General features: G+C 44.5%; 2 protein-coding genes across 2 annotated transcripts in view; both read left to right on the top strand.

Annotated features, from left to right (window-relative positions):
• Positions 1–24274, top strand: part of COL20A1 (collagen type XX alpha 1 chain) — a 532145-nt gene that overhangs the window by 59546 nt on the left and 448325 nt on the right. The window lies entirely within an intron of this gene.
• Positions 2635–22908, top strand: BIRC7 (baculoviral IAP repeat containing 7). Its single transcript, XM_081322166.1, has 8 exons — positions 2635–2657; positions 3617–4431; positions 6714–6813; positions 7827–7896; positions 11445–11490; positions 16900–16971; positions 20644–20851; positions 22365–22908. Exons 2-7 carry the CDS (start codon positions 3786–3788, stop codon positions 20841–20843), a joined length of 1134 nt encoding a protein of 377 aa, XP_081178292.1. The 5' UTR covers positions 2635–2657; positions 3617–3785; the 3' UTR covers positions 20844–20851; positions 22365–22908.

Genomic DNA, 24274 nt, shown 5'->3' with positions numbered 1-24274 from the left:
CCAGCATGCTGCATGAACCCAATCAAAAGTACTTTGGAATAAAGACAAGTAGAATGCAAAACACATCACAGGTGCAGGGAGGGTAATGGGAATATCAGGGCAATTTTTTTAAAAAACACCCTATCTTCAGAGGCCAATTAGATGTAGTCCTCAACTTACAACCACAACTGAGCCCAACATTTCCACTGCTAAGTGAGTTTTGCCCCATTGTATGCACTTTTTTGCCATAGTTAAGTGAATCATGGTCATTAAGTGAATCCAGCTTTTCCCATTGACTTTGCTTGTCAGAAGCTGGCTGGGAAGGTTACAAATATTGATCACATAATCACCAACACACTGGCCCAAAGCAATAGTTTGAAAAACCCTGGTTCACTTGGTTAACTTAATAAGCTAAATCTGCACAACATTAATAGGGTGGGGGGTGGGGGGGTGTCACAGTTCAGCAGATTAATTGAACAAGTCAAGAGACATTTCTGATTCCAAGGCATCTTAGAGCATCAAGTTACTTCACGCAGAAGTGCTGATAATATGTACAGGACTATCCTAATCCTCCAGAACGTTTGGCCTTGTCATCTGTTGGATGTGAACATAGTTTTAACATGTGCAGTGGATGACAGGAAAATGGAAGGTAGTTTAGATGTATAACTCAATAGTGAGTTGCTCTTGAATCTAGAGTGTTACTCCAAGGAGAGTTACCACACCTTCTTTCAGCCAAAGCAACATATGACTTTTCTCTATATGTACAATTAATTCGCAGAAGCCTTATTATATCCTGCTGGGTTAAAAGGCCCTATCATATCAAAAATCTGCAAAAAACTAGAAGACTATTAGTAGGTAATAAAAATTTAAAAAATGTTTATATCTCTTTGTTATAATTTTACTGACTGGATTCTTGCAGCCTAGATATAGTAATTATTACATGCAGGGCTTTTTTTGCCATAGAACGCCCAGAACGGAGTTCCGGCACCTTTTTTGGATGGAACCTTGTAGGGTAGGCAAGGCGGGCTGTGCGACGTGTGAGTTCCGGCACCTTTTTTTTTTTTACACAAAGCACTGATTACATGAGGCTCTTCCCACCCCGCCACTCCCCAGTAGAATACAGGTAATCCTCAACTTACAACTATTCATTCAGTGACCATTCAAAGTTACAATGGCACTAAAACTTCCTAACAGTGGGCACTCCATCACTGGAGGTTTTTAAGAAGAGACTAGACAGTCACTTGTCTAAAGTGGTATAGGTTCTCCTTCTTGAGCAGGGGGCTGGACTAGAAGACCTCCAAAGTCCCTTCCATCTCTAGTCTAGTCTAGTCTAGTCTAGTCTAGTCTAAAAAAATGACTTATGACAGTTTTTCACATGGCTTTTGCAGCATCCCCATGGTTGTATGATCAAAATTTGGCCGCTTGGTAACTGACATGCATTTATGATGGTTGCAGTGTCCCAAGGTCATGTAGTCACCTTTTGCAACCTGACAAGCAAAGTCAGCGGGGAGCCTGTTTCACTTTACAACCATGTTACTCATTGAACAACTGGAGTGATTCACTTAACTGTGGCAAGAAAGATCATAAAATGGGGCAAAACCCAACTGTCTTGCTTAGCAGTGGAAATTTGGGGCTCAATGGAACTGTAAGCCAAGGACTACCTGTATTGCATTGTTGTAACCTGGCCTTCGCTTGTCAATGTGTGACATGAGCAGATCAGCCAATGTAGAGCAACATCAGCAAATATTTTAGGAAGGATACTAGTACAGTAGGAGGAGAAAAAAAAGTCCTTGATATTTTTGTACTAAACCAAAACTTGCGGGAAGAAAGTTATGACTAGCTGCCAATGTTCTGAGGTTTGAGCTAGACCCTTCAGTCAGGCATAGCTTTGGTGTTCTTTTTAATCTTATTTAATAGGCAAATACTAGTCATACAGTTTCTAAAAGTATCCTGAAAATAGTCCTTGTATACTCCATCCTTTGTGTCAGAATCATTTTACGCTGCAAAATACTAGCCTCTTGGCCCAAGTAACACTTAGAGACCCAATGCTTTCATTATACAAAACTGACAAAATATCCATAACAAGATGTTTGGCACCTGACTTGCTATCTTGAATTATTTGGGCAAAAGATAATGAGTTGCTCCTTGAGTTTGTGCATCTTGATTGGCTAAGATTTCTTCCACTGGCCCTTTACCATATGTCCTTTGCTGCTGTTCCCTCACTTCAAATGAGCGTTGGCCTTTGACTGGGGAACGGAACTAAATTCAGCATTTGACAAACAAAGGATCAATTTTTGAAGCAGTAACTCAGCAACAGAAATACAGAGTTATTTCACAATATATTGTCATCTATTCCCGTTTCATACTGGGGCCATTTCAGAGTGGCTACCTTGAGATAAGCAAGATTAGAACAACGTAGCCAACCCGCTTAATTCCAATGCTGAGTTAAGGTAGATATTAGATTACTCTAACCTCTAAACCAGACCATAACGGTTTGCATCCATAAAGCAAGCTGAAAAGTGGTTGCAGGTTTAATTAGCTCATTGGTTACACAAGTTAAGTAATTACCAGGGTGGGGTTAAGAACTTAAAGGCAGTCGAGAAGGCAGTGTTCTAGTTGTGTTTCTAGTTTGTGCGTGAAGAAGGTTGGGTTGGTATTTTTTTTGTATGTTCAGTTAGGTAAGTACAAGAATAATAGCACTATGTTATGAATTATTTGTGTTGCTGGCTTTAAGATTGAGGCATAGTTGGCTTGTTCCATAGGTTGCTTCATACTTAGCTTTTGTATGGCATTTTTTTTTCTTGAGATAATTTACATCTTGTGCTACTGTGCATTTTGTTTCACAAGATACAATTGGCTGGCTTTGTACAACGAGCTTAACTAGTTTATAAGACAAGCAAACCTAAGCCAATGCACGCTAGACTGAAGAATTTATTGAAATACAATTCCTCTATGTAAATTGTGGTTTATTTGGTAAACCACAAGCTATGGCTTGTTGCTGCGTATGAAGCAGGCTGCTGTGTTTTTCGGTAGCGGAAGGAATATTTAGGATTCTGTTTTTTGAAGGTGATGGCCTTGTTATCAGATTTATTTTTTGAATGAGGTAAAAAATTTTTTAAAAAGCGTTGGGTCTGACTGCTATTCAGTAAATGGATATAGCTCTACAGTCTTGCCATTGATACAAAAAAAAATTGTCATTAGTGTAGCTGTTTTAGGTGCGTTGCATTGTTAATGGTGATATTGTGGGTTGTCTGTCAAAAAGTAGATTTCTTTAAAAGGCATGGGGCGCTTTCCTTTACCTTCTTTTTCTTTTGGCATGTGGAACTGGAATGGATTGGAGCTGAAAAATTCAATGAAAATACTTTCTAAGCTGTTCTGTACATTTCATGCTTTTGTAAAGGGAATAACCGCTAAGCATGATTACTCAGGAAATGACTCACCGAGTGACTGCCCTTTTTTTTTCCCTGCCTGGAATTAACTATGTGCACAAAGAATGGAAAGGCTAAAAATGGGTTCTTTACGAAAAGTTTCTCTGCTACTTTTGAAGACGGTGAATTTGTCTCCAAAGGTGCCCACTCGGAAACTGATTTTATGCTTGCTTTTTAAAAACTTCTCTTTTTCTTCCTTCCCTCTCCAGGCCCAAGAAGAACTGGGCAGAAGGGCAGTCATCGTCCCAACCCCAACGAATCCGGCACACTCTAGAAAAGCCAGCATCCTTTTTGCAGCTGCTGTTCAGGAGTCTATTTGGCCTCTGAGTTCAGAGTTTTCTAGAATTTGCAGTCGGTAGAGTCAGAGTGGGATTAGAAATGCAGGCGGACACGGTGTCCAAACATTTCATTGCATCGCGTGTCCGGCTTGTTGCTGATGTTTTGACTAGTCTCCTGTCCAGCAGCTGGGAAATGGGAGATAGCTTTTCTCCAGAGGGAACCCAGGATGAGGCAAGCAGCTCATCTTCCGAGGACACGCAGTGGACCTCATTGCATCGGTCAAGATCCAGCATGAAGTCGGAGATAAAGCGCCTTCAGACATTTCAGCTCTGGCCAGCGAGCGTTCCTGTTTCTCCAGCTGAACTGGCAGCTGCTGGTTTTTATTTTGTGGGTCCTGCTGACACTGTCCAGTGTTTCTGCTGTGGTGGGTTGTTGTATAATTGGTTAGCTGAAGAGGACCCCATGGTAGAGCACAAGAAATTCTTCCCATCGTGCCTGTATGTCCAGAACAAAATCCTAGGAAATTGCCCACAGGTGCCTTGGAGCGAAGAACACCTGGACTGTGTAGATGGGCAATTTCTTGGCATGCTACAAACTTTAAATGTGGAGGAGAGCCCTGTAGGTAGCCAGCCAGAATATCCCTATATGGAGACAGAAGGAGATCGGTTGGTGTCGTTTGAGAATTGGCCATCTTATTCGCCGGTGTCTCCTGAATTGTTGGCCAGAGCTGGCTTTTTCTATACAGGTATGTGAGGAAATGAGAACTGCTTTTGCTTCTATCTACATTAATGTATGGCTTGTTATTCCTGGAAGCCTAGACCTATCTGATGAAATGGGTGGCCTTAGTCTATTTTGTATTTCTGTATTATTTATTTGTATCCCACCTTTGTTGTTGTTGTTGTTGTTATTATTTACAAATAATTCAAGGTGATGAATATATCTAACAACTTTCTTCTCCTATTTTCTCCACGACAGCAACCCTCTGAGGTGGTTTGGGCTGAAATAGGGACTGGCTCAAAGCCACCTAGTTGGTTTTCATGGCTAAGGTGGGACTTGAACACACTCCCACTTTCTAGCCTGCTGCCTTAACCACTAGACCAAAGTGGCTGTATTCTGCCTTTATAATAGTAATTAAATGAGTAAATTTTGTATAACCCAGGAAGGCGTAACTAATGTTCCTGCCTCCTGTTTGCTCACAGCACCAACCCTGTGAAGTGGATGGGGTTAAGGATTACTGGTACAAAGTCACCCAGTCAGTTTTTGTGCCTAAAATAGGTCAGGAATTCACAATCTTCTAGTTTCTAGTCTGGCACTTTCACCACTCAATTAACCTGCCTCTCGAAGGCAGAGGTATGATACCTTGGAATGTGTAAGACCTGGTTTGGTTTCCTTGAGTCTAGAATCCTTTTATTCTGTACAGTTTGTTTAATAATTTGTTGCAAGCTATGGAAGCTTTGGCCAGGAAACGCTGAGGCTAGCTCTCATTAAACCAGGGGTCCCCAACCTTGTCAGCTTTAAGACCTGTGGACTTCAACTCCCAGAATTCATGCTGGCTGGAGAATTCTGGGAGTTGAAGTCCACAGGTCTTAAAGTTGACAAGGTTGGGGACCCCTGCTCTAAACAGGAGAATTTATAGTTGTTAGATGCATCTACAGCAGCCTACAAATGGTGTAAGAGCAGAGTGTGTAGTGTGGACTATATGGGGATTTTTGGTACTTTGGGCCGAAGCTATGGAGACTTTACAGGTAGTGCTCAACTTATGACTACAGTTGACACCGACGTTTCTGTTACTCAGCAGGATGTTTTTTAAGTGAGTTTTGCCCCATTTTACGACCTTTCTTGCCACAGTTAAGTGAATCACTGCAGTTGTTAGTAACAGGGTTGTTAAAGTGAATCTGGCTTCCCCATTGAACTTTGCTTGTCAGAAGGTCGCAAAAGGTGATTGCACGACCCAGGGACACTGCGGTTGTCATAAATATGAGCCAGTTGCCAAGTGGCTGAATTTCGATCACGTGACCCTGGGGAATGCTGTGACGGTGTTAAGTGTGAAACACGGTCCTAGGTTGCTTTTTTTTCAGCGCTATAACTAAATTTATTTATTTATTTATTTATTTTATTTAGATTTATATACCTCCCTTTCCCGAAGGACTCAGGGCGGTTTACAGGGCATTTAAAAAACAGTCAATACAAACGTTAAAACAAAATTAAAAGAAATTAAATAGAACCCTGAGAAAATTAAAACCCAATTAAAATTTAAATTAAAAATATTCTCAGCCTGGGCCAGAGAGCTCGAAGAGCCAGGTCTTCAGGTCTCGGCGGAATGAACGGAGGTTGGGGGCAGTCCTAACCTCCGCAGGCAGCTGGTTCCACAGGGCAGGTGCACCCACTGAGAAGGCCCTACCCCTGGGTGTTATCCGCCGGCAATCTTTTACCGGCGGCACCCTGAGGAGACCCTCCCTGTGGGAGCGCACTGGACGAAGGGAACTTGATGCTGGCAGCAGGTGTTCCCTCAGATATCCCGGACCCTCGCCATTTAGGGCTTTATAGGTCATCACCAGCACCTTGAATCTCACCCAAAGGGCAACTGGAAGCCAATGGTTGTAAGTCGAGGATAGGTCAGGGATGGGAGACGACAGCCCTTTTATGACTTGTGGACTTCGACTTGAAGTCCACAGGTCCTAAAAGGACCATCATTCCCACCCCTGATATAGGCAGTAGGCTTCTGTTGTCCTGAGTGAAGCGTCAATCTGGCTTTGTCACCCCTTGATCAATATAAAATTAGGAGGACTTTGAGTGGATTCCCGGAATCCTGTACTAGTTCTTGGTTTCATTGGCTTGTTACTTTTACTGGACCTCTCCAGAAAAACCGTATCCATCAAAAGCTGTAGCAGTGATCCCTGCCATAATAGCTTGAATTTTGAGAGGGGCTCTTGGCATCTTCAAGCATGTGGCAATGTTTTTTTTTTTTGTTTGTTTGTTTCTGTTGCTCTTGACCAACATGTGATCTTTTGTCATGGATGTTTTCAGGCCAGCAAGATCACGTGCGGTGTTTCTACTGTGATGGTGCACTGAGGAACTGGGAACAAGGAGATGATCCCTGGACAGAGCACGCCAGGTGGTTTCCAAGGTGATCAATTCTGACGTACAATTTTTTCTTCCACGCTCCATGTCTTGTAGGAACTGGCATGGGCAGTTTTTTTTTGACCCTGGTGTTCAAGTTATCTCTTGGATGATAATAGGGGGGTGGGAAGCACACACTCCTTGGACTGAAGGATTGTGTCAGCCATGGCCATTCCCCATCATTCAGTTAGAACCGAAGAAGCTTCTTGGATGAGGAGCAAAATATAAATATATAAATCTAATAAAATAAAATGTTTTTAAGGAACACCCCCCCCCCGAGAAAGTCCAGTTGCCTTTTGGGAAAGCACCTTTGGGACAACCATGACTTGGATGACCGAATCTCCATAGACCAGGGGTAGGCAACCTGGGCTCTTTTATGACTCGTGGACTTCAACTCCCAGAATTTCTGAGCCAGCATGGCTCAGCTTGGAAACCTCTCCTTTTCCCCTCAGCGTGGCTGGCTCAGGAATTCTGGGAGTTGAAGTCCACGAGTCATAAAGCGGCCTAGGCCTAGGCCAGGGGTAGGCAACCTTGGCTCTTTTATGACTCGTGGACTTCAACTCCCAGAATTTCTGAGCCAGCATGGCTCAGCTTGGAAACCTCTCCTTTTCTCCTCAGCGTGGCTGGCTCAGGAATTCTGGGAGTTGAAGTCCACGAGTCATAAAAGAGCCAAGGTGGCCTACCCCTGCTCTAGGGCATTTCAGTGTATTAGTTAAGCATTACCTCAGGGATAGGTAACCTTGGCTTTTTTATGACTCGTGGACTTCAACTCCCAGAATTCCTCAGTCGGCACGGCTCAGCTTGGAAACCTCTCCCTTTCCCCTCAGCCTGGCTGGCTCAGGAATTCTGGGAGTTGAAGTCCACGAGTCATAAAAGAGCCAAGGTGGCCTACCCCTGCCGTAGACGGATCCAACGGAAGATAACTTTTTATACCCATCTGTTGCAAATCGATACTAAGTAACAAGCAATATTTTACAACTAACCTTTTCTCAACCTTCTTCCTTACCCTTCCTTCCACAGTTGTACATTTCTGCTCCAGTCCCGAGGGAGAGATTTCATAAGTCACACCCAACAGTCTAATGTAATGTTGGTGAGTATGCATGCATCTTCTGTAGGACTATAGCTTAAATAATACCCCATGCTGTTAAATGTCTGGATATGTAACAGGCTCTCTTATCCATTATCTTATTGGGGGTAAAGTGGCTGTCCTAGCATGTATATCAAACACTCCGATGGGTTGGAGCGGGCTCTTTCTCTCTGAGACGTATCCAGCTGGGCTTTGGGGCTTGGCCCCGGGTGTGATGCCAGGGGGTGGGGTGGCAATTTGTCATCTAGAAAGTTTCGGCAGCTTTACAGTGCAGCTAACTGGATGGAAGATCCAGTGGTTAAAGTTGGGTTCCAGGGAACTATTTGACTAGTGCAGGGGCAGGCAACCTTGGCTCTTTTATGACTCGTCGACTTCAACTCCCAGAATTCCTGAGCCAGCCACGCTGAGGGGAAAGGGAGAGGTTTCCAAGCTGAGCCAAGGTGGCTCAGGAATTCTGGGAGTTGAAGTCCACGAGTCATAAAAAGAGCCAAGGTTACCTATCCCTGAGGTAATGCTTAACTAATACACTGACATGCCCTAGATCAGGGGTAGGCAACCTTGGCTCTTTTATGACTCGTGGACTTCAACTCCCAGAATTCCTGAGCCAGCCACGCTGAGGGGAAAGGGAGAGGTTTCCAAGCTGAGCCAAGGTGGCTCAGGAATTCTGGGAGTTGAAGTCCACGAGTCATAAAAAGAGCCAAGGTTACCTATCTCTGAGGTAATGCTTAACTAATACACTGAAATGCCCTAGATCAGGGGTAGGCAAACCTTGGCTCTTTTATGACTCGTGGACTTCAACTCCCAGAATTCCTGAGCCAGCCACGCTGAGGGGAAAGGGAGAGGTTTCCAAGCTGAGCCAAGGTGGCTCAGGAATTCTGGGAGTTGAAGTTGACGAGTCATAAAAAGAGCCAAGGTTACCTATCCCTGAGGTAATGCTTAACTAATACACTGACATGCCCTAGATCAGGGGTAGGCAATCTTGGCTGTTTTATGACTCGTGGACTTCAACTCCCAGAATTCCTGAGCCAGCCACGCTGAGGGGAAAGGGAGAGGTTTCCAAGCTGAGCCATGCTGGCTTAGGAATTCTGGGAGTTGAAGTCCACGAGTCATAAAAAGAGCCAAGGTTGCCTACCCCGGACTAGTGGCTGCTGTTATGTCCTCCTTGTTGCACAGTGATCTCCTTGACCAAGCTGCTTGAATCCATCAGTAAGCTGGCAGTGGAATCCCCAAGGCTGATAATACTGAGAGACTTTAATCGGATTCATTTTCTGATATGTCTCGGGTTCATGACCTTTATACGACAGCCATATATCTGATTTAAGTTACTGAGGGCCCAACACCCAGAGGTGCTAGGCCTGCTTTTTTTCTTTCTTTTTTTCTTTTTAACTCCAAGAAGCTGCAACATGATCAGAAGGTGAAGGATATTATGATGGCTTCTTTGTCATTTTCAGATCACACTCTAATTGCTGTTCGGGTTGTTGATGCTGTCCTTTTAGGGTGGCAGGGACTATTTAATTGGTCTGTCCTGGTTGACTAAAATTCTGGATGGGTTCCAAAAGCTTTTCAGCCTATGGATATGGACAATTTGTTTCAAGGTCTTCGTCCCCCGGTCTGGAAGGATAAGGCAGGATAAGGATCTCAGATTGGATTATTCACATATGACCTTTGAGATTCCCTGGGTTTTCTGATGAGTTTCAGGAGATTTTTTTTTAAAAGAGACCCTTTTGAGCCCCATTTGAGAAAAAAACCAACAACCCTGTGCATAACAGGTCATATTAGGAATTACCTAGGAGCAATTTAGAACAGCAAAATGCATTTCTTCCATCCACAGATAGTTTATTCATGGCTCTGTTGAAAGTGACTTATTGTTTACTTAAGGAAAGGAAGGGTCACAAAACTGTTGACGGGGCCATGGTGACAAATGTTCCAGGGATGGGTCACAGAGTTGCTCATCAGATAAAGTACACGCAGTCCTTGACTTACAGTCTTTTGTTTAAAGTGATCGTTCAAAGTTACAACGGCACTGAGGAAAAAAATGACTTGCGACTATTTTTTCACACAACTGTTGCAGCATCCCCGTGGTCACGTGATCAAAATTTAGATTTTAGATTTCGATTTTATTAGATTTATATACCGCCCTTTTCCCGTAGGACTCAGGGCGGTTTACAAGGTGTTTAAAACGTGAATACAATAGAAAAATTAAAAAAACAATTAAAAATAATTAAATTCGATCCCTGAAGTAAAAATATAAAAAACCCAATTAAAAACTCTCAGCCTGGGCCGGAAAGCTCAAAGAGCCAGGTCTTTAGGTCCCGGCGAAATGAACGAAATGAAATCCAGGTGCTCGGCAACTGGCTCATGTTTATGACGGTTGCAGTGTCCTGGGGTCATGCGATTGCCTTTTGTGTCCTCCTAACAAGCAAAGTCAATGGGGAAGCCGGGTGTCAACGCTGCTAGCATCGAATGTTCTTGCTTGACAAGAGATGAAGAAGCAGCTATTTCATATGTTAAACTCAGTGCTTTTTTTGTAAAAGAAAAAGGTGCCGGAACTCACACATGTCATACAACCCGCCTTGCCTACCCTACAAGATTCCATCCAAAAAAGGTGCCGGAACTCCGTTCTGAGCGTTCTATGACAAAAAAAGCCCTGGTTAAACTTGTATATTGCTTTAAGAGATAGGGTTAAGGCTGGGAGGAGGAAGATTGTACCTCAAGGCCATATGAAATCAAAGAAGATAAGAACTTGGCAGGTTGTCTAACGGAAGAGAAACTAATTCTTTAAATTAATTGGAGAATATGATTAATGACAAAAACAGAAAGGTGGAGAATTGTGTTTAATATATTGTGCAAGGGGGCGGAGATTTCAGCTTCCTTCGAGCAAGCATTTGCCGGTGTATTTTTTTTAAAAATTACATTTATATCCCGCCCTTCTCCGAAGACTCAGGGCGGCTTACAAGCTTAGCAGTAGCCTTCATTCTATGTATATGCCTGCTTATTAGGGCTTTCACACACACCCCAAGCGGCATTATTACAAAGTCAGCTTAATTGCCCCCAACAATCTGGGTCCTCATTTTACCTACCTCGGAAGGATGGAAGGCTGAGTCAACCTTGAGCCTGGTGGGACTCGAACCTGCACTAATTGCAGGCAGCTGGTTTATTGGGCTAATAAAGCACTTTTAAGGTAAACAATGCCTCAGCGTCACTTGAAAAGCTCATACGTTGGAAACCTGACAGCCGGATTCGCTTAACAACCAGGTTACTAACTTAACAACTGCAGTGATTCACTTAACAACTGTGGTAAGAAAGGTTATACAATGGAGCAAACTCCGCTTAACAACTAACTGTCTGGCTTAGCAATGGAAATGGGCTCAGTTGTCGTAATTTAAGGGCTGTCTACATGCCCTGTTTTCCCTTTGCTGTTACATTTAACTTTGTTTTGTTTTTAGGTATTTGCTTTTCATCTGCATTATGCCATTCAGGCTCTCTTGAGTTTGGTGGCTGCATACGTTAGAAATTAACACAGTCTTCTCCTATTTTGTCTTGGTGTTCAGGAAGACAGCTTGCATTGGTCTGAAGACTATTCCGAAAGCTCTCGCGGTAGGTGATAGAAAAGACGTTTTTACGTTTTGCTTAATTTTGATAACATCATTGTTAGCGCTGACTTCTTAGGCAGCCGTGTCTTTTAACTCGAGCAGGACGCCCAGTGCTATTTGCACATTATCCCACAATTCTACATTTTAGACTTAGCCTAGAAGGATACCACATGGATTACTTCTTCTTTCCACCCTATTATAATGTGGATTTTTAGCAACAGTGTATTAGTGATACAGCTAGCAACCATATGTCTGGTGCTTTTCAAACAGCACTGAACAAAATGACTTAAAACTGGTTCTCACATTGAAACCATCGCAGTATCCCTACAGTTTATGTGACCAAACTTCAGCCACTTAATGATGGTTAGAGCGTCCCAGGGTCACGTGATCATCGTTTACGCAGACACCTTCCGGCAAGTAAAGTTAATGTGGGAAGCCTGATTTGATTAACAACGGTGGCAAAAGCGGTCATAAAATTGCTCACTTAACAACCCCCTTGCTTAATGATGGAAATTCTGGTCCCAGTTCTGGTTATAAGTCGAGGACTACCTGTATGGAAAGAATAACTCTTGCCTTGAAGAAGTTGCAACGTGTCTGTTATCAGTAAACATCATATGCAAATATTAGAGCTGAAGCAAAGGGAACATTTCTGCGTAGTGCAGCACAAAGATAGGTACGAAATCAGAAGGAGAGAAAATGGCAGAACTAAATATTGTCAGAATTTAGGCAAGAATATCAATTCCCCCTAAGTGGAAAGCGCATTGATAGCTAGAAGCAAAAATATTCCCCTTAGATCGGTGATGGCGAACCTTTGAGAGACCGAGTGCCCAACCTGCAACCCCAAACCCACTTATTTATCGCCGGGTACCAGGTGGGCGTGGCCCACTGGGTGGGCGTGGCTGTGGTGGTCATGGCAGATTGGGTGGGTGTGGCCAAGGTGGACGTGGTCACCTCAATGTTGCTCGTGGGGAGGGACACCTGTGGGGGTGGGCAGGGTTGGGGGGATCCAGGGGGTCCCTGGCAGGCAGGGCGGTAGGCAGGAGTCTCTTCCTGCGGGGTGAGGCGAGGCAGGATGGGGGTTCCATTTCCATGGGGCAAGGCAAGGGCTGGGGCAGCTGCTGCCTGACACCATCGGCCCTTGCACACAGAGGCCAGCGATTACATGGGGGCCAACGGTGTCCCTCAGCAGCCACAGCCTGCCAACCCCTTGACCGGTGCACTCTGGGGCTCCGCAGCCCAGTGCCAGCAATTCAAAGAAGCTGCCTCTGAGATGGATGGCCGGCCAACAGCTGAGGAGGCGATGCAGTGGGTCATGCCCGGGAAAAGGAGAACATGCGTGGCCAGGAGGGACGGGGTGGGGGGGAGGGAAACCAGCTGTGTGGGGGATGCATCCGGCCACGTGGGACCTTGGCGAGTTAGCAGGTGGCTGGTTGAAGAGGGACAGTTGCCATCTCCAAGGCATGGCGCGTATGCCCACAGAGAGGGCTTTGAGGGCCGCTTCTGGCACGCGTGCCACAGGTTCACCACCACTGCCTTAGATGGTTGGCTTGGCCCTATAGAACTTGCTATGTAACTGCAATGGGAGCCAGTTTGCCCACACTTGATCACTGTGATGCATAATCCCCTCTTGGTGAGTTTTTCTCCATCCTGGCCATGTGCCCGAGGCTGAATGCCAAGCGATGGAGACTTACCCAGCTGCGTTTGAACAAGGCCCATGTTTGCTTCGGGCAGGATGGGAATCAAAGCAGCAGCCATACAGAAGACACAAGATGTGTGGCTGACCCCCCCATCTGCTCTGATCTGACGATCATATTTGTAATGGTCAGAATGTTTATTGAGTTGTTTCTCCTTGGAAACCACTTCTGGACTTTGTGCCCGAGGTGGAAACAAAAATGTAACTTGGGCTTCGTTGTGATAGAAATGACTAGCATATATTATAAGGTAAAATCAAAAAGTTACCACCTTATTCTACTGTGCTAAAAAGAGCGGCAAGTCAATGCTTTTCTTTCTTTTTTTTCCCCATTTACTCTACACTTTTTTCTCTTCTCCTTTTTTCTCCCTTACTCTCCCCTTACTTTCATTTTCCTGTGTATTTGATGTCTTGATAAACTAATAAGAATTTAAATGCTAAAAAAAAAGAACGCTTATTGAGGTGAAGATCAGGGCACTGTGAGACAGCTTGGTTATAAAATGGGATGCTGAAGCTTGGAGAAATAAGCTTTAAGGCCATCGATCGAGCACTGTTCTTGTCCTTTTTGGTAAGCCACAGTAGCATATATGCTTGAAAAAAAATCTTGCTCCCTAGGGTGGCATTAAGCACACTTCAGTGTGTGTGTGCTTTCTGTGACTTCCCTAGAGATCAGAGACCCACCATTTTTGAACACTAAATCACCTCTGATTTAAATGCAGTTGTTGACCTGACCCCCTTGTCCTTTTTTTTATCCTGGCTTCAATCATGTGGGGTGATTGTAATACTCGACATGCTGCTAAAAGCCTCGTGCAGACTAAGGCCGCCCCAAAGATGAGTAACTAGTGATTTCCAGAGCATGTTTGTTACGTAAAAGGTGTCGGTAGAATGCCAGCGTGGAGTCCTCCTAACAAGAGTTTATGCTTTCGTGATCAATCGGACCTGTTTAAAAAAAAACGTGCACAGACAAAGAGCTGTAATTCTTCTCTTAATAAGTCAGTATTCTCTGCAGGTAAAAACATTTTCACCCTGGCCACCGCTGAACTCTATTCTTTCCATCTGTATTGTGTCATTTAGCTTATCTGTGAGCAAAATCTGGAAAAATCTCTCTCTACTTGGTGAAACAAAACAACGTTTCCCATTTTTGTTTGAGGCTGAATAAAAGTGTAGGTCTTATTCCTCACACAATCCATTTGCCTTTTTTAATTATTTTTTTTAAAAAGGCAACTGGATTGTTTGAGGAAGAAGACATTTGAGAAACAGATGAGAAGCAAAACATGTTCTTTCCTCAAAAAACAGTCCAATTGCCTTTTTTTAAAAAAGCATCTTTGAGATGACTATGATCTGAAAGACTGAGAATCTCCATAAACAAAAGTGTAGGTAAATCCCTCCCATTCTCAGGCTGTCTTGCAGTTCACAGATTATTTTTTTTATTAAATTTGTAAGCCGCCCATCTTGCCATTTAAATTAGATTATTCATATGTGTTTAAATATATGGACTGGTGTGTGGACTAGATCTGTTCCCTCTTGGTCACCACGATGTAAAAAAAAGATGTTGAGACTCTAGAAAGAGTGCAGAGAAGAACAACAAAGATGATCAGGGGACTGGAGGCTAAAACATATAAGGAACGGTTGCTGGAATTGGGTATGTCTAGTTTAATGAAGAGAAGGACAAGGGGGGACATGATAGCAGTCTTCCAATATCTCAGGGGCTGCCCCAAAGAAGAGGGAGCCAGGCTATTCTCCAAAGCGCGCGAAGGCAGGACAAGAAGCAACAGATGGAAACTAACCAAGGAGAGAAGCAACCTGGAACTAAGGAGAAACTTCCTGACAGTTAGAACAATTAACCAGTGGAACAACCTGCCTCCAGAAGCGATGAATGCTCCAACACTGGAAGTTTTTAAGAAGAGACTGGACAGCCATTTGTCTGAAATGGTATAGGGTTTCCTGCCTGAGCAGGGTCGGACTAGATGACCTCCAAGGTCCCTTCCAACTACTACTACTACTACTACTACTACTACTACTACTACTACTACTACTACTACTTCTTCTTCTTCTTCTTCTTCTTCTTATTATTATTATTATTATTATTATTATTATTATTATTATTATTATTATTATTATTCCTCTTAACAGGAGAAAATGGAGAGAATAGTTGCCCTACAATACTTGATTGGGATAAACAAACTCAAAGCTCCACCTAATGCAATTTAAATATTATATTTAGTCAAAGTCAAAGCTTCATATAATGTATATTGGAAACCTGTCATTTACACAGCCGTATTTTTTTTTAAGTTGAATCTCTTTAATACACCAGCGTAATATGCAGAAATGGCTGTGAATTGAGTAACGTGTCCGTGCTTCATGTGGATTCTTTCCTAAGCTACTGTTCTTGGCAGCTTCAGCTCTAATAGCAAAGAGAGAAAGTTCTAAAGTAAACTGCAACAGTGAATAACTTGTCCATTATGAGCCCCACCTCTATCAATGCCATTGTTTCGAAGAAGTCGCCGTGTGCTCTGCGGCATTTGCTTCCAGCAGAAATCAAAATCGCTGTTGATGGAAGTGTGCAGTATATGCGTGCAGATAATCCAAGATCAAGGGAAGGATCTTGTTACTTGTGGCGAGCATTTCAACATAACGTGCATATTCAGAAATTTCTTCTGATGGTACCCTTTGAAGATTGCACTGTGTAGGGAAATGTCTATGGAGATTCTCAGTCATCCAAGTCACGGTTATCCCAAAGGTGCTTTATAAAAAGGTAACTGTGACTTTCTTTGTTTTTCTTTGAAGACGTTTCGCTTCTCATCCAAGCAACTTCTTCAGTTTTCATCCGTCTTATTTGGATGAGAAGCAGAATAAGAATAGAATAGAGCTGGGAGGGACCCTGGAGGTCCTCTAGTCCAGCCCCCTGCTCAAGCAGGAGAACCTATACCGTCTCGGACAGCTGAATGTCTAGCCTCTTCTTAAAAATCTCCAGTGATGGTGCGCCCACGATTTCTGGAGGCAAGATGTTCCACTGGTTGATTGTCCTCACTGTCAGGAAGTTTCTCCTTAATTCAAGGTTGCTCCTTGATCAGTTTCCAACCGTTGTTTCTCATCCTTCCTTCTGGTGTTCTGGTGAACAAGCTGACCCCTTCCGCCTTGTGGCAGCAAAACGTCTTCAAAGAAAAACCAAGTCCAGTTGCCTTTTGAAAAAGCGCCTTTGGGACAACTGTATAGGGCTGTGGCGGAGAACCTATGGCACGGGTGCCAGAGGTGGCATGCAGAGCCCTCTCTGTGGGCACCTGCGCCATCGCCCCCGTCCTAGGCCTTCAGCTGGGTTTTATAAAACCTTTTCGCTTTAGGCCTCCGCCGCCGTGTGCAAAAAAAAAAAGGTTCAATCAATCAATCAATTTCAACTTCTCACAGGAAAAAAAAAAGTTCTCGCAAAGTTGGAATTGATCAATTGAACTTTTTAGTCCCACCCAGTCTGCAGTTACCACCACAGCCACGCCCACCCAAAGGGCCACGCCCATCCGGCACCCGACAATTACATAAGTGGGTTTTAGGGTTGCAGTTTGGGCACTCGGTCTCTAAAAGGCTCGCCATCACTGGTATGGGGAGTTATGTTAGGTAATTTCTGCAAATGTCTTTGAGACACGTCAAACTTTCTTTTGAACTCAAGGCAAATATCCTTCCAAGCACTGTCTTTTGATGCACTCTCTCGTTGCCCACATATTCCTACAGAGTCGATGGAAAGAGCACCAGATCCTTGGAGAGTGAGAAGAGACACACAAGCCGAACGCCCCCACGAGCCAGGTAAAGTTTCAGGCAGGTGGAGAACAAGGGCAGAGAAAAAGGAACAAGCTCTGGTTAACTATTATTTGCCACTAGCATCGGTTAGAAACATAGAAAACTGATGGCAAAAAAAGACCTAGCAGTCCATTGAGTCCTTTTGAGTTTGTTTTTTTAAAAAAATCTTTTATTTTTTAAAAAAATTTCTCCGATGATGGACATGTGACTATGCTGGAATTCTGTGAATTCTGGGAGTTGAAGTCCACGAGTCATAAAAGAGCCGAGGTTGCCTACCCCTGCCCTTGTCAGTTTAAGGCTATGCTCCGGGATTCCTGATTTATTTATTTTTTGGCTTAATATTGAAAATACTGCCTTATAGAACCTCACTCACCCCCCCTTGATTTATTGAAAGGTTTCAGTCACGTCCCCCATTTCTCTTCTGTCCTCCAAGCTGTACATACTCAGTTCCTCCAATCTCTCCTGACATGTTTTTGTCTCTCAGACCGTGCACTTTTTTTTGTTGCCCATCTCTGGACTCCCTCAATCTTATTATCCTTTTTTTTAAAGTAGGTCTCCAGAACTGGGTGTTGTTGTTGTTAGTTGCGAAGTCGTGTCCGACCCATCGCGACCCCATGGACAACATTCCTCCAGTATTCCAAATGGGGTCTGCCCAAAGCCCTCTACAGCAGAGGTCTTCCAACTTGGACCTTTTATGACTTGTGGACTTCAACTACCAGAATTCCTGGCTGAAGAATTCTGGGAGTTGAAGTCCACAAGTCATAAAAGGGCCAAGTTGGAAGACCCCTGCTCTACAGTAGACCGGTAGTGGGATTAGGACCTCCTTTATCTTCCTGGTGATCCCTCTAGTGGTGGCATCCCAGAATTTTGTTTTCCTTCACAGCTGCCCAGCCACACTGTTTGCTCATTTTGCAGTCATCTGTTGTGAACACACCTAAATCCTTTTCTTCTGTTGTTCTGTCTAATACTGTATCTCTAATACCGTACTCTGTCAGAGGATCCTTTTTCCCTAAGTGCAGCCTCTATTGCAACTGCTAGAGAAATAGCGGTCATGACTTTGTGTGCTTCCGCAATCCAGACCCATTTGAAAGCACCTTTTCTCCCCTGTGTGGCCACAGAGGTGGTTGGTGTATGTGCATTAGAATTAAGCTGAATAGTTTCCGTCTGAGCTTCTGACTGCAAAACCACTACAAAATTGGGAGGGCTTTTGTTTTTAAGAAAGGGATGCGGTGTGGCTCAGTGGGTTAGGACGCTGAGCTTGTCGATCAGAAGGTCGGCAGTTTGGCGGGTCGAATCCCAAGTGCCGCGTAGCAGAGTGAGCGCCTGTTACTTGTCCCAGCTTCTGCCAACCTAGCAGTTCGAAAGCACGTAAAAAATGCAAGTAGAAAAATAGGGACCACTCCGGTGGGAAGGTAACAGCGTTCCGTGTGCCTTTGGCGTCTAGTCACGCCGGCCACATGACCACGGAGACATCCTCGGACAAGCGCTGGCTCTTTGGCTTTGAAATGGAGATGAGCACCAGCCCCTAGAGTCGGAAACGACTAGCACGCAAGTGTGGGGGAAACTTTACCTTTAACTTGTTTTTAAGAGTTCTTCCTTTGGCCTTCTTCGTGGACTCTGTATTCTCGAAGTCTTGTAAAGGAAATAATTCGCTGGATAGCTTTACTTCCATTCAGTAACAAAGCCAGAAGGAGGAGGAGGAGGAGGAGGAGGAGGAGGAGGAGGAGGAGGAGGAGGAGGAGTGGTGACACAAATGTTTTAATTAGTTGCTTGTTGCTCTTCAGCAGGAGAAAATACCCCTGTAAAATGCCAGATTGCTGGGTTCGTTTTTCTGAATTACCTTTGTGCGGGATGGGAGTGAAGGATCAGGACAGTAACATTTGCTGTGTTGAATTGATTTGCAATGTTCTCAGGATATCAAATGGGCAGAACAGAGGACCAATGCAGATTGCTTTCAAGCTGCTTCGGGAGTTTGAGGAATGGAAACACTTGACAGTCTGAAAGCGCCCTAAGTCTAAATCAGATGTATGATCCTAGAATCGTTATGATTTGCCATCAAGTCAGCATCAACTCTTAGCACCACAGAGGTGTTTTTATTTTTATTTTCCTCCAGAAGGATCTATCCCCAATTTTGTCCTTCAGGTCTTCCAAAAGGATAGCCATTTCTTTTGTAATTGGGTCCATCCAGCCCGATGGTTCGTCTTCCTTTTTGGACTAGCTAATTTTTTCCTCTTCTTGGAAACACGAGAGCAAGCACTGTTCTTATGTGACACGATTTTCCTGCAAAGCATTCTTCTTTAGCATCATGCTTCCTAATATGCTGGCTGGGGAATTCTGGAAATTGAAGTCCACATATCTTAAAAGTTGCTGAGTTGGAGAAACACTGCAATGTAATAATGCCTTTCATTATTCCTAGACAACATGGTCCATAATAAAACTTGCAGTCCATCTTACCTAAATGACATTTGATGGATAAAGTTGGCACGTACTATTTTGGTGAAACTAGTTGTTAGGATTCTTTTGTGTGTGTGCAAGGCAATAATTTCACATAACCACTTTAATAACAATAACAATAACAATAATAAAAATAAAAAAGTTGGAAGGGACCTTAGAGGTCATCTAGTCCAACCCCCTGCTCAGGCAGGAAACCTTATACCATTTCGGACAAATGGCTGTCCAGTCTCTTCTTAAAAACTTCCAGTGTTGGAGCATTCACAGCTTCTGGAGGCAGGTTGTTCCACTGGTTAATTGTTCTAACTGTCAGGAAGTTTCTCCTTAGTTCTAGGTTGCTTCTCTCCTTGATGAGTTTCCATCTGTTGCTTCTTGTCCTGCCTTCAGGCGCTTTGGAGAATAGCTTGACTCCCTCTTCTTTGGGGCAGCCCCTGAGATATTGGAACACTGCTATCATGTCCCCCCCCCTCGTCCTTCTCTTTATTAAACTAAAGGTAAAGGTAAAGGTAAAGGTTCCCCCGCACATGTGTGCTAGTCGTTTCCAACTCTAGGGGCCGGTGCTCATCTCCGTTTCAAAGCCGAAGAGCCAGCGCTTGTCCGAGGACGTCTCCGTGGTCATGTGGCCGGCATGACTAGACGCCAAAGGCGCACGGAACGCTGTTACCTTCCCACCGGAGTGGTCCCTATTTTTCTACTTGCATTTTTTACGTGCTTTCGAACTGCTAGGTTGGCAGAAGCTGGGACGAGTAACAGGCGCTCACTCTGTTGCGCGGCACTCGGGATTCGACCCGCCAAACTGCCGACCTTCTGATCGACAAGCTCAGCGTCCTAACCCACTGAGCCACCGCGTCCCTTTTATTAAACTAGACATACCCAATTCCAGCAGCCATTCCTTATATGTGTTAGTCTCCAGTCCCCTGATCATCTTTGTTGCTCTTCTCTGCACTCTTTCTAGAGTCTCAACATCTATTTTACATCGTGCTGACCAAAACTGGATGCAGTATTCCAAGTGTGGACTTTCCACCACCAAAACGGGATGTGTCTGCCTGACTGTGCATGCACAAGTGATATCCCAATACAATGCCCATAAGTCAAAGCTGAGCTCATTAATAATGCATTCTAGGCCAAACTTCACAATCTTTTATTGTAGATTGCAAGGCCAGAGATTCCAACTTTCAACTGCCTCCTACATTATGTCTCCTCTCTCTCTCTCTCTTTTTTCTTCAGAATCTCCCACCAGCATGGAAGAAAAACTGCGCCAGCTTCAGGAGGAAAGGATGTGCAAAGTGTGCATGGACAAAGATGTGTCCATTGTGCTGGTTCCTTGTGGCCACTTAGTGGTTTGTGCTGAATGTGCTCCTAATCTGAGCCGCTGCCCCATCTGCAGAGGGGACATTCGGGACAGTATGAAGGCCTTCTTGTCCTGACCTGTAAGGTAAGTGAAGCATTGAATCCATAACAGAAGGGAGACTGGTACTGTTTATTTGATTGCTCGTCTAGTGTTAATCTTGGTGATCTGTGTTCCTTCTGCTGGTATAAAGCACTGTGCCCTCTAAGAAGTGGCCCACAGTGGCCCACGTGGTTAGAATGCTGAGTCGGAAGACCATTGAGAGGTTGACAGCTCGGCAGTTGAAAACGTGAGAGCGAGCCGCGTGACCGGAGTGAGCGCTTGTCCGTTTGTCCCAGCTTCTACCAATCTTGCAGTTCAAAAGCATGTGAATGCAAGTAGATAAATAGGTACCACTTTGGTGGGAAAATAACAGGATAATGAAAGGAGCCCCTAACTGGGTGTTCCCTGGGCAGCGGTGATGTCACTGGCTAATCCTTAATCCTAATCCCAGAAGTGCCTTGGTAGGTGTTTCCAACATGAATATAGTAGTAGTAGTAGTAGTAGTTATGTACTGGGCTTTTGGGTACCACACCACATGCGTTGCTGGAGAGCTAACGGCTCTCCAGCAGCCCAGACAGGCCGTCTCCAGGCCTGCAATTGGTCAGCCTAAGGCGGCAAGTGCGGGTTCAATCTTGGCTGCTACCATAGGGCTTGGCTATATATTGGGGCTGGGTGCAGCCCAAGCCTGAGTACAGTTCCATCAAGAAATAAAGAATGAGTTTCTCTGTACCAAACCATGTGTCTTCATTCCTGCTCACCAGAACCCACGACATAACAGTAGTAGTAGTAGTAGTAGTAGTAGTAGTAGTAGTAGTAGTAGTAGTAGTAAGTGATACTTAATACAGACTTTCAAGGCCTGCTATTCTATAGCAGAGGTTCATGATGGAGAGTTCAGCTTTCCTTTCTGTTACCATTTGGTCCCCTAACTGGGTAACTCAGAGATGGTTATCCCAATTTACTCCTGGGATTAGATTCATCTTATTTTAGCCAGTAGACGCCCAGCTGCAGGTTAAGCTGTCATTGCTTTATCCCATTGCTTTGATGGTGAGATAGCCACAGGAAAAGTAAGCAGACGTATTCCCAATGATGTGCTGTTCATTCATTCCCTCCAATACAGGTAAGTCCTCAACTTATCGTCACAATTCAGCCCCACATTTATGTTGCTAAGCGAGACCGTTGTTAAGTGAGCTGGACCCCATTTTACGACTTCTCTTGCCACTGTTGGGAAGTGAATCGCCGCAGTTGTTAAAGTTAGTAGGGCACTTGTGAAGTGAACCGGGCTCCCCCTTTGACTTTGCTTGCCGGAAGGTCGTCAAAGGAGATCCCATGCCCACCCACCCCGCTCTGGACACAGCAACGGTCATAAATACGAGTCAGTTTTCAAGCGTCTGAATTTCAATCACGTGACCCTGGAGGGTGTTGGAACAGTCTTTAGGTGTGAAAAACGATCCTAAGTCCAGTTGTAACTTCGAACGGTCACTAAGTGAACCGTTGTAAGTCGAGGACGGCCTGTATTAAGGTGAATCTGTCACAAGGACATTTCTTGCCTTTTTTTCAGAACATTCAGCGAAGAACTCTTTCCTCTGCACAATTTCCTTTGGCCCAGGGAAGACTCTACTCTGCCCCGTGGAGGGAACAGGAACCAAACGAGGACTTGAATAAATGAACCGGGGTGCTTTATTTATTTACTTATTTATTTAATTCATTAATTATTTGACTTTGATGGTAGGCTGCCCGTTTCCCAAAAAAAAAAAAGACTTCTTTCCTTCTTTCCTCTGCATCCTACACCGAATCCAACATTTTTGCCGAACTTCTGGATGGAGCTTCTTCGAGTCGTCCTCATTTCGAGGCTTCCCTTGTTGAGAGACCGGCAGCTTGATATGGGTGGGTGGGTGAGAATTATTTAAAGCCTATTTGCAAACGCTTGTCCCAATTCTTACGGGTATAAGATTTTTAAAGCAGATCATTTTGAGTGAAAAGGATATGCATACGTGTGTGTTTTTGACTTGCAATGTTTTTTTATTATTACTATTATTTTAAGAGAATAAAATAGCTTTCTGGAATCGTTACTTAACAATTGCTGTAAGAATTTATTGATTTAGCGTTGCATTAAATTTCTAAACTACCCGTCCCTGTTATTTATTTCCCACCTTTATTATATATATATATATATATATATATTTTAAAAAAGACTGTAGGCCACGGGTCGGCAACCCGCGGCTCTGGAGCCGCATACGGCTCTTTCGGCCTTCTCCTGAGGCTCCCAGTTTGCAGAGAGAGAGAGAGAGAGGCACTTGCGCTTCCCCCCTCTCTCTCTCTCTTGGTGTGTGTGGGTGTGTGTGGGTGTGTAACTCACGCTGTTCTCCGAGAAGCTGACCAGCTTATTTTTTATTTATTTTATTAGACTTATATACCGCCCTTCTCCCGTAGGACTCAGGGCGGTTCACAAGGTTTTTAAAAAACAATACAGCAAATTACAAAAAATTAAAAACAATTAAAATGATTACATTAACCTTGAAATAAAAACCCCAATTAAAATACAATTGAAACCCCAGTTAATACTCTCAGTCCAGGCCAGAAAGCTCAAAGAGCCAGGTCTTCAGGTCCCAGCAGAATGAGCGAATCAGGGGCAGTCCTGAGCTCTACAGGCAGCTGGTTCCAGAGGGCCGGCGCACCCACAGAGAAGGCCCTCCCCCTGGGTATTGTCCGCCGGCAATCTTTTACCGGCGGTACCCTGAGAAGACCCTCCCTGTGGGAGCGCACAGGACGAAGGGAACTTGATGCCTCAGATATCCTGGACCCAAGCCATTTAGGGCTTTATAGGTCATCACCAGCACCTTGAATCTCACCTGGAGGGCAACCGGAAGCCAATGCACCTCGCGGAGCAGAGGTGTTACATGGGAGTATCGGAAAACCCCCATCACAACCCGTGCGGCTGCATTCTGCACCAGCTGAAGCCTCCGGGTGGTCCTCAAGGGCAGCCCCATGTAGAGAGCTTTGCAGTAGTCCAATCGGGAGGTCACGAGCGCATGAGTGACTGTGCGCAGGGCATCTCGGTCCAGGTAGGGCCACAACTGGGTGGGGCTCCTGCCTTTGCTGCGTCTCCACAGGAAGCAGGAAGCAGCAGAAAGCAGGGCAGGAGAGCCAGCCCAATAAGAATGTCTGACAGCTTGTCCGAGAACAGCATGAAGCCAGCTTGTCAGGTGAGCAGAAGATCGGAGAGAGGGAGAGAGAGGGGCAGAGGGGGAGGAAGAGGAAGGGAGAGAGAACTTATGCACAGCAGCCTCTATTTCTTTTTAATTAAACTCTTCAATCAAGTTTCCCCCCTTGCGTGCGCGTGCGCGCGCATGCATTTTGCAGCTCCCAGTGTTTGTTTGTTTTTTCCTCTGGGAAACAGGTCCAAGTGGCTCTTTGAGTTTTTAAGGTTGCCGACCTCTGCTCTAGGCCAGGGGTAGGCCACCTTGGCTC

Source organism: Vipera berus (genome assembly GCF_964194415.1).
Source record: "Vipera berus genome assembly, chromosome: 3".
Lineage (NCBI taxonomy): Eukaryota > Metazoa > Chordata > Lepidosauria > Squamata > Viperidae > Vipera > Vipera berus.
This window is presented reverse-complemented; position numbering and strand designations above follow the sequence as displayed.

Excerpts from the sequence above, each read along its gene's own strand:
- BIRC7 (XM_081322166.1), top strand. The coding sequence starts at position 3,786 with ATGCAGGCGGACACGGTGTCCAAACATTTCATTGCATCGCGTGTCCGG. Across the intron at positions 7,897-11,444 it reads AACAGTCTAATGTAATGTTG|GAAGACAGCTTGCATTGGTC; the intron begins GTGAGTATGCAT and ends CTTGGTGTTCAG. Across the intron at positions 16,972-20,643 it reads CGAACGCCCCCACGAGCCAG|AATCTCCCACCAGCATGGAA; the intron begins GTAAAGTTTCAG and ends TTTTTTCTTCAG.